Genomic DNA, 10220 nt, shown 5'->3' on the forward strand with positions numbered 1-10220 from the left:
CCTTTTCTTTCCAGTGCTGATGAAGAGCCTCGGCCTGAAACGTCGACTGTTTGTTCATTACCATCAGTGCTGCCTGGCCTGCTGAGCTCCTCCAGCATTTTGTGTGTGTTGCTCTGGTGTTTAAAATGTTGGTGGTATTATTGTTGTAGACAGCAGAAAATGGAGAATTAATAGTGAATGGGTTGTGAAGTCACACAGCAGCTGAGTGAAACTGTGATCGTCCTGCAGGGTTGGTGGAGTTGTGGATACAGCAGTGAAGAAGGTTGTCATAGGTGTAGATCAGCCGTAGATATGGACAGAGAAAAGGCAGATGGAATTTACACCGGGCAATTGACAGGTGTTGCACCTTGGGAAGACAGGTGTAAGGTGAAAGTTAATGGCAGGTCCATTAAGAGCCTTGATGTATAGAGGCAGCCAGGGCTCCAAGCTGACAGCTCCCTGTAAGTGGCCACACAAGTGGACAGGGTGGAGAAGGCAGCTTGCTGTCAGTCAGGGCATTGAACAGGCCCTTTGGCCCACAGTGTCGTGCTGACCTAACAAAATCAGTAGTCAAATGCTCAACCAACCTAATCGTTTCTGCCTACACAACGTCTATATCCTTCCATTTTCCTCACATTCATGTGTCCAACTCTTAAACACATCTGTCACCCCCGCCAGCGAATTCCAGGCATCAGTGCTTAAAAAAATCTCAAACCTTGCCTCGTACACGTCCTTTGAAATTACCCTTCTCACCCGAATGCACATCCTCTGGTATTAGCCATTTTAACCCTGTGGAAAGATACTGTCTGTCTACTCTGTCTATGCCTCTCGTAATCTTATAAATCTCTTTCAGATCTGCCCTTGGTCCCTGTTGCTCCCAAGCTTGTCCAACCTCTCATTATAGCTCATACCCTTCAGTAGAAGAGTGAGGAAGTTATGTTGTGGTTGTATAAAACTGTGGTTAGGCCCGAGAAAGTATTGAAGTGGCAGGACCAAGATCCGAGAGTGAGGAGAGACTTGAGGTTTGATCGATTTAAGCTCTGGGCCGTATTGCAAAGGTTGGGCATGGGCTGAATTTAGGCAGCAGGGCCTGGGCCGAGAGCGTATCGAAGCGGCAAGGCCCAGGCCCCAGACTGAAGGACGACTGGAGGTTTGACTGATATAAACGCCGGGCCAGGCAGGTTGAAAAGGTCAGGGTTGCAGGGCTGGAGGCGAGGGAAGGGATGGTGTTCAGCTCTCTGCTCAATGTGGCCTGTAACTAATGGGCTCATGGCCCAGCCGCAGTGATGACTGGCTTCGTGGCTGCGGACTCACTTTTATAAACCTCAGTTGTTTGCCTGCTTTTGTTCTTTGCACAATTTGTAATTTTTTTCTGCAGAGTATTGATAATGACTGGGGTCACCCGTCTTGTAAAGACACTGTCCAGAAGGCAATGGCAAACCAAAAATTTGTCAACAACAACCATGGTCATGGAGATATCATTACACTCACATCCTACAACATGGCACATAACAAACAAGCAGGCAGAAGGATTTATTGAATTTGGTATTGTGTTTGGCATAGACATGGTGGGCCAGAGAGCGCACTCCTCTTCTGTGTTCGATGATAATCATCGAGGAGGTGTACGATGCACAGGGCTGTGTGGTAATGGTTACCATTTCATACGCTGGGTTACTTTAACCCTGTAAAAGATAGGATGTAGTTCCAGGCTGTGTGCTCCAGGGGTTCCCAACCTGGACTCCATGGACCTCCTGGTTAATGGCATAAAACAGTTGGGAAACCTCTGCTAGTTGTGTCTCCTGATTATAACAGACGTTTTATTTGGATGTTGTTCTCTGGCTAATAGAAATGAATTAATGTACAACATTTCTAGTTTACAAAAGTTTCAAAGGTACACTTAATGTCAGGGAAATGTATACAATATACATTCCGAAGTTCTTTTTCTTTACAACCATCCACGAAAACAGAGAAGTGCCCCAAAGAATGAATGACAGTTAAATGTTAGAATCCAAAGCCCCCCCCCAGCTTCCCCCTCCCATGTGTAAGCAGCAGCAAAGTGACGATCACCCCACCAGCAAAAAAGAAGCATCACCCCCCCCAACAAGCACTCAAAGCGCGCAGAAAGTATCAATAAAGACACCGACTTGCAGCATCCAAAAGACTACTCGTTCACGCAGTATTCGACATACCACAGGCCCTCTCTCTCTCCCTAATAAGGGAAAAAGAAGTGATTAGGAAAAGGGGAGGTGCAACGAGACCTGGGTGTCATTATACACCAGTCATTGAAAGTGGGCATGCAGGTACAGCAGGCGGTGAAAAAGGCGAACGGTATGCTGGCATTTATAGTGAGAGGATTCAAGTACAGGAGCAGGGAGGTACTACTGCAGTTGTACAAGGCCTTGGTGAGACCACACCTGGAGTATTGTGTGCAGTTTTGTTCCCCTAATCTGAGGAAAGACATCCTTGCCATAGAGGGAGTACAAAGAAGGTTCACCAGATTGATTCCTGGGATGGCAGGACTTTCATATGAAGAAAGACTGGATGAACTGGGCTTGTACTCGTTGGAATTTAGAAGATTGAGGGGGGATCTGATTGAAATGTATAAGATCCTAAAGGGATTGGACAGGCTAGATGCAGGAAGATTGTTCCCGATGTTGGGGAAGTCCAGAACGAGGGGCCACAGTTTGAGGATAGAGGGGAAGCCTTTTAGGACCGAGATTAGGAAAAACTTCTTCACACAGAGAGTGGTGAATCTGTGGAATTCTCTGCCACAGGAAACTGTTGAGGCCAGTTCATTGGCTATGTTTAAGAGGGAGTTAGATATGGCCCTTGTGGCTACGGGGGTCAGGGGGTATGGAGGGAAGGCTGGGGCGGGGTTCTGAGTTGGAGGATCAGCCATGATCATAATAAATGGCGGTGCAGGCTCGAAGGGCCGAATGGCCTACTCCTGCACCTATTTTCTATGTTTCTATGTTTCTATAACAAACAACTCACTGATTTATGGTGTTAGAAGTCTGTTACGTTGCTTTTTCCGAGCTCTGTGCCCAAAGAACTCGGGTCTCTAACTCGGAACTCGGGCACACAGCCAGCAGCCAGCTCGCTGCTCTCGAGCTTCCGTCTCCCATGACACACCGATTTCCTGCAGCGGCACTGACGTTGAGTCCGCCCGCCTCCAGATCCACAAAATCTCGAAACTCCGAAGGCAAGTTAATCTTCTAGGCTGCATCCTTGGTATATCGAATAATGGCCAGTCGTGAGACACTGAGAGCGAGTCCCATTCCTGCAAAGAACCAAAGTCAGCGTGTAACTCCAGGTCAGGGTCTTCAGAAGAACCCTGAAAGGGAAAATTAAGAGATATTAAAGACAGAAATAGAGCTGTTTCAGAAGATGCAAGCAACCGAGTTGCCGTTAGGTGCCATTGTCTCCTTCGCTCCTTTTTGTGTCTTTATGTTGATAAAGACCCTCTTTATTTGTCACATGTACTTTAAAACATCGATACATTAGGTGAAATGTGTCATCTGCATCACTGACCAACACAATCCAAGGATGCGCTGGGCCAGCCCACAAGTGTCGCCAGGCTTCTGGCACCAATGTAGCGTGTCCACAACTCAGTAACCCTACCTGTACACCTTTGTAATGTGGGAGGAAACCAGAGCACCAGGGGGAAACCCATGCTGTCACATGGAGGGTGTACAAACTGGTGGGAATTGAACCCGATCGCTGATTATTGTCTCTAATTATTATCGCTGATTATTGTCCCTAATTAATAATCACTGATCATTAATGCTATCACGCCACCCCGTACATCCATGCTGAGGGAATCAATACAGAGGGTCCATTGGAATGCTTGTTCAAAACCCACAAGGCACAATGGGCTGAATGGCATCCTCTACTATCTCATTGTTTGGTACTTTTCCTCCACATAACGAGCCATGTTGTTTTTTGTTGTCAGCCCAAGGTTTATGCCATCAACCACGCCACGGCGTACGGTGGGCGAAGGGCCGTCAAGGCCTTCCTTGCCGTGCTGGATGAAGAAGCAGCCAGACCTCCGAGCGGGGTCAAGGCAGAGCTGCTCGGTGGTTCCGAGGAGAACACAAACCCTCTCGGCATGCTGAGTCTGCTGTCACTCTTCAGGTATGTTGGATCCAGCTGCTTTGGCATTCAGAAGTTCTTCCGAAGTCAAGTATAAAGCTTGTTGTTTTCAGACGCTTTATTAAGTGTTACCAGAACAGATCGTGAACAACAAGAGCACTAGGAAGTCCTAGAATCATGGAGTCACAGGGCACTGTAGCACAGAAACAGGCCCTTCAGTCCATCTAGTCCATGCTAAACTGTTGTGCCTAGTCCCATTGACCATAGCCATCCATACCCCTCCCATCTATGTACTTGCCCAAAGTTCTTGAAACCTTGACATTGAACCCACATCCACTGGCAGCTCAGTCTACACTATCACTACCTTCTGAGTTTAAGTTCCAGTTCACGAGACAACTTACAATGACCCAATAACCAGTGTACCTTTAGACTGTGAGAGGAAATCAGAGCACCCGGAGGAAATCTATGCATTCCATGGGGAGGACTGGCATGTTCCTTACTTATGACGTCAGAAATGAAATCTTAACTCCAACTGCCTGAGCCATAATGGCATTGTGCTAACCACTGCAATACCGTGGCGCTTTCGCAATCCCGGTCTGGCCTCCTCTACGTTGGCGAGACCCGTTGTTAAGCACCTTAACACTGGATCTCCTGGTGACAACCCACTTCAATTAGACTTCCTATTCCCATTCCGGCATGTCGTTCCATGGCCTCCTTTTCAGCCAAACTCAGCTGGAAGAGCAGCTCCTCATTCTGTCTGGGTGATCTCTAATCTGATGGCATGAACATCGATATCTCTAATTTCTCCTCTTCTTCCTTCTTTCATTTTCCAGTCCCCATTCTGTTACCTTTCTCTGGTCCCCCTCCTCTTCCTCTTTCTTCCGCTGCCCTCCCTTGCTGGATTCCTCCTCCTTCAGCCCTTTACCATAAGACTGAAGAGCAGAATTAGGCCATTCAGCCCATCAAGTCTGCTCCTCCATTCCATCATGCTGATGTATCCCTCTGAACGCTATTCCCCTGCCTTCTTCCTGTAACCGTTGACACCCTGACTCACCAAGAGCCTATCAAACTCCGCCTTAAATATACCCAGTGACTTGGCCTCCATGCCATCTGTGGCACTGACAGATTCACCACCCTCTGGTTAAAGAAATTCTTCCTCATCTCTGTTCTGAAGAAACAACTTTATATTCTGAGACTGTGTCCTCAGATCCTGGACTCCCACACAACTGGAAACCACTTCCACTTATCACCTCCCAGCTTCATATTTCACCCACCCACCTCCCCCTCACCTGGTCTCACCTCTCACCTGTCAGCTTGTACTCCCCCCAATCACTCACCCACCTCCCCCCTCACCTGGTCTCACCTATCATGTGCAGGCTTGTACTCTTTCCGTCCGCCCACCCCTTTTCTTCTGGATTCTTCCCCGTTCTTTTCCCATCGGGATGAAGGGTCACAGCCTGAACGTCAACAGTTTACTCCCCCTACAGACGCTGCTTGTCTTCCTGAGTTGCCCAAAACCGAATTGCAGAGCCTCTGCTGTCAGGTGTGAAAAAATGGCAGAGCAAGATCCCAAAGGCAGGATCCTGAGTATGCTCTGAGCTCTGCCAAGGGCCAAAGGATAAGCGTTCCATTTATGTTGGAGGGTTTTATTTATTTTATTTTATTTAAAGAGACATTACAGCTCAGAACAGGCCTGTCCGAGCGGCACCCACAGTACCGAATGGCTCTCCCACCCCTCCGAGCAGCACCCACAGTACCGAATGGCTCTTCTAGCCCGCCAAGCTGCCACACACAGCAACCACCAACTTGACCCTGGCCTAATCACAGGACAATTCACAATGACCAGTTGACCTACTGACCGGCACTGTGGGAGGAAGCCCATGTGCACAAGGGAAGGAATGTGCAAAGTATCATACAGAGAACACCAGAATTGAACTCTGAGCTCTGATGTCCCAAAATGTAATAACTAACCACTATGCTACCGTGACACCCCAATAAACCTCCCATTTGCACTTTGGGGATTTTATTCTCTTCAAGCAGAACCTTCATAGTGGGTGAGTCTGCCTCTGGCTGGAGAGTGGCCAGGTGAGAATGCCTCTTCACCCCGCCCGCCCCACTGATCCTCAAGACAAGGAGAGCTTGGACATGCATGGGGAACTGCTCATTAACTGGACCAAGCCTCTTTAAATTGTTCGTCACCTCTCCCAACATCTCATGCTGATAGGGTGGTTTAGAAGGTTTATGGTGTGTTGGCCTTCATTAGTCAGAGGATTGAGTTCAAGAGCAGGAGGTAATCTTTTAGCTCTACAAAACCCTGGTTAGATCACACTTGGAATATTGTGTTCAGTTCTGGTCCCCTCATTATAGGAAGCATGTGGAAGCTTTAGAGAAGGTGCAGAGGAGATTTACCAGGATGCTGCCCGGATTAGGGAGCACACCTTATGAGGATAGGATGAGCGAGCTAGGGCTTTTCTCTTTGGAACAAAGGAGGATGAGAAGTGACTTGATAGAAGTGTACAAGATGATAAGAGACAGAGATAGAGTGGATCGCCAGAGACTTTTTTTTAGGGAGCAAATGGCCAATACGAGGGGACAATTTTAAGGTGATTGGTGAAGAGTATAGGAGGTAAGTCAGAGGTTAGTTTGTTATACAGAGTAGTGGGCATGTGGAATGCCCTGTCAGAGGTGGTGACAGAGGCAGTGATGTTTCAGAGACTCTTAGGCACATTGATGAAGAAAAAATGGAGAGCTATGCGGGAGGGAGGGGTTAGATTGATATTAGACTAGGATAAAAGGTCAGTCCAATGGGTCGAATGGCCTGTACTGTTCTGTAATGTTCTATATTCTCTGTGTCTACAATAAATTGTGTTTATGCAATCAGGGACACCAGCAGGAATAGAACACTGAAATCAGTTCCACCACTTGGCCTCTGTTGTTACTTGTCCACCTTCTTACCCCGTCCCAACCCTGTTCTGATTTCCTCCGCATCCAACGACTTATCCATCTCATGTTGAAGTACACATTCACAGACCCATCAGAAAGAGAAATGCAGACACTCTCAATCCTCTGAGTGAGGGAACCCCCTCCATCTCAGCCCTGACTGGGCTGGGTGAGAGGGCTGTGGGCCAAATGGGATGCCTAGCTTGGACGGACATCTTCGCTGGCGTGGACCAGTTGGGTCAAGGAGTCTCTTTCCATGCCATATGACACAAATGACCTTTAACCTGGAAAGTGTGGCGCCCCTTTCCAGATTCACCAGCCGGGGAGCAAGTACCTTTCATCCTGGCAATCTTGACGATTTAAAGATTTTAAAAAATTAGCTTTACTTGTCATATGTGCATCAGAACATTGAAATGTGTCAATGATCAACGCAGTCCAAATCTGTGCTGGGGGCAGCCCACACGTGTCGCTATGCTTCTAGCGCCAACGTAGCATGTCCGCAATTTGCTCACCCTAGTCCGTGTGCCTTTGAAATGTGGGAGGAAATCAGAGAACCCAGAGGAAGCCCATGTGGTGGTGGGGGAAATGTACAAACACATTACAGACAGCAAAAGGAATGGATTTCATCCCTTTTCTGAAGAAATGCCCCTTTTCGTGGAGGAGGAGTCCCAGTACATTGGAGGAGGGAGTCAGTGCGTGACCATTCATGTGCTGTCTGCTACCCTTGTGTCCCACTACATGGCAAGCGACCCTTTGGCCCAAGGAGTCCATGACAATCATCGCCCATTGATGCACACGTGACAGGTAGAGCACATTTTAAAAATCTTTAAATCTTTATGAATGCCAGGATGAAAGGTAGTTGTTTCCTGACTGGTGAATCTGGGAAGAGGCATCACACTTTCATCAACCTTTTCATTAACCTCAGAATACTTACCAGCATCCAGAACATCTTCAAGGAGCAATGCCTCAAAAAGGCGGCATCCATCATTAAGGATCCCAGTCACCTAGGCCATGCCCCCTTCTCATTGCTACCATCAGGAAGGAGGTACAGAAGCCTGAAGGCACACACTCAGCGATTCAGGAACAGCTTCTCTCTCCCTGTCATCCAGTTTCTGAATGGAGATTGAACCCATGAACACCACCTCATGACTTTTCTTTCTCATTTTCCACTACTTACTTAACATAACTTTATATGAATATTTACTGTATTTTGTAGATTTATTATGTATTGCAATGTACTGCTGCCGCATAACAACAAATTTCACATATGCCAGTGATATTAAACCTGATTTTTATTGGGTTTTTTTGGAAAAGAATATTCTCACTGTATTTTCTTTCTAGATCCCCAAAGCAATCAAGCGGCTCATCTCCTAAGGCCTTGCGTCATCGCATTCAGAAGCTGGACCAGGAAAAAAATCCCAGTAAGGTAATTCTTCGAGCCGTTTGGAGATAAGAGACTACAGATGCGGAACCCTGGAGCAATATAGGCACTGGAGGAACTCAGTCAGGCAGCACCTTGGAGGGCAATGGATAGTCAACATTTTGGGTCGAGACCCTTCGTCTGGACTGGTCGCTGGAATCTGGGGCAACGTACAAAGTGATGGATGAACTCAACATGTCAGGCAGCGTCTGTGGAGGGAAGTGGGCAGACAATGTTATTGGGCTTCCCTTCATTGGGACTGGATGGGAATCGACACAAATCACTGGTGGAACTCAGATCCATCCTGATGAAGGATCTTGACCTGAAATGTTGACTGTCCATTTCCCTCCATAGATACTGCCTGACCTGCTGAGTTCCTCCAGCATGTTGTGTTGCAAGGGAAATTTGTTATTTTTTGCAGTACAGTGACTGAATCAATAGTATACCAGTTCAACACTTCACCACTTCCCACCTTTCTTGAAAGATGAGTTTCTCTGTTGTTAACCCTTTATTTAAAGTGAATGAAGCATCACCACTTTCTGAGGAGATTGAGATGCGAATGAGGCTCCTTCCAGCTCCCCCTCCCCCATTCTAACATCCAAACCAATTTTCACAGGATTTCATGTGACGTACTTTGTTTTGTATTCAGAGATGCTGTTCTGCACGTCACTGTTGTGATGTGTGGTTATCTGAGTTACAGTCACCTTCCTGTCAGTTTGAACCAGTCTGGCCATTCTCCTCTGACCTCTCATTAACAAGGTGTTTATGCCCACAGAACTGCCACTCACTGGATTTTTTTTTGTTCTTTCACTATTCTCTGTAAACTCTGGAGACTGTTGTGTGTGAAAATCCCAGGAGATCAACAGTTTCTGAGGTACTCAAACCACCCTGTCTGGCACCAACTATCTTTCTTTGGTCAAAGTCACTCAGTCATGACAAAGTCATTTCTTCCCCATTCTGATGTTTGGTCTGAACAACAAATGGACCTCTTGACCAGGTCTGCGTGCTTTTATACTGTACGTTCAGTTGCTTCCACATGATTGACCGATTATATATTTGCATTAGTGAGCTGGTATACAGTGGCATCTAATAAAGTGGCCACCAAATGTATATTTCTTATTGTAATTAAGTGTATTTTATGTATTGTGCTGTACTGCTGTCACAAAACAACAAATTTCCTGGTGTATGTCAGGGATAATAAACCGGACTCTGATCGTCAGGCGTACGTGTAAAGCGGTGATGTTCGCTGACGACCTTCTCTCACTCTTTGCCTAGGTGAAACTCACAGTCAGCAAGTCTCAGTTTTCTTGCACCTACAAGGATGAGGTCGCAGTACCGTGTCAGCAGAGTCTCAGCCAGGCTCCAACCTGCGTCCATCCAGCTCCAAGGCCCCTCCCAAGCACCTCGTGCGGTAACACACTACCTGACGGTAAGGAGACGTGTCGTCTGCACAACTTGTATTCGTACTCCTTTCTAGGGCAAACACCTCCTATCCACCAACACAGTTTTCTCCTATTTTCTGAAAAGCCTAGATAGAGTGCATGTGGAGGTGATGTTTCCAATTGTGGGAGAGTCTCGGACCAGAGGACACAGCCTCGGAATTGAAGGACTTCGCTTTAGAACAGTGATGAGGAGGGATTTCCTTAGCTAGACAGTGGTGAATCTATGGAATTCATTGCCATAGACGGCCGTGGAGGTCAAGTCAATGGGTATACGTAAAGTGGAGTTTGATAGGTTCTTGATTAGTCAGGGTGTCAATGATTGCAGGGAAATGATAATAAAATCAGCC

At 47.0% G+C, this 10220-nt stretch overlaps 1 protein-coding gene across 3 annotated transcripts in view; it reads left to right on the forward strand.

Moving 5' to 3' along the window:
* Positions 1 to 10220, forward strand: part of parpbp (PARP1 binding protein) — a 44884-nt gene that overhangs the window by 32385 nt on the left and 2279 nt on the right. For all 3 annotated transcript variants that reach the window (XM_063059594.1, XM_063059595.1, XM_063059596.1), the window contains 3 exons: positions 3932 to 4113; positions 8353 to 8437; positions 9707 to 9860. In XM_063059594.1, the coding sequence (XP_062915664.1) occupies positions 3932 to 4113; positions 8353 to 8437; positions 9707 to 9860 (421 nt within the window). The remainder of the gene's footprint in view (positions 1 to 3931; positions 4114 to 8352; positions 8438 to 9706; positions 9861 to 10220) is intronic.

Source organism: Mobula hypostoma, chromosome 9, assembly GCF_963921235.1.
Source record: "Mobula hypostoma chromosome 9, sMobHyp1.1, whole genome shotgun sequence".
Classification (NCBI taxonomy): Eukaryota; Metazoa; Chordata; class Chondrichthyes; order Myliobatiformes; family Myliobatidae; genus Mobula; species Mobula hypostoma.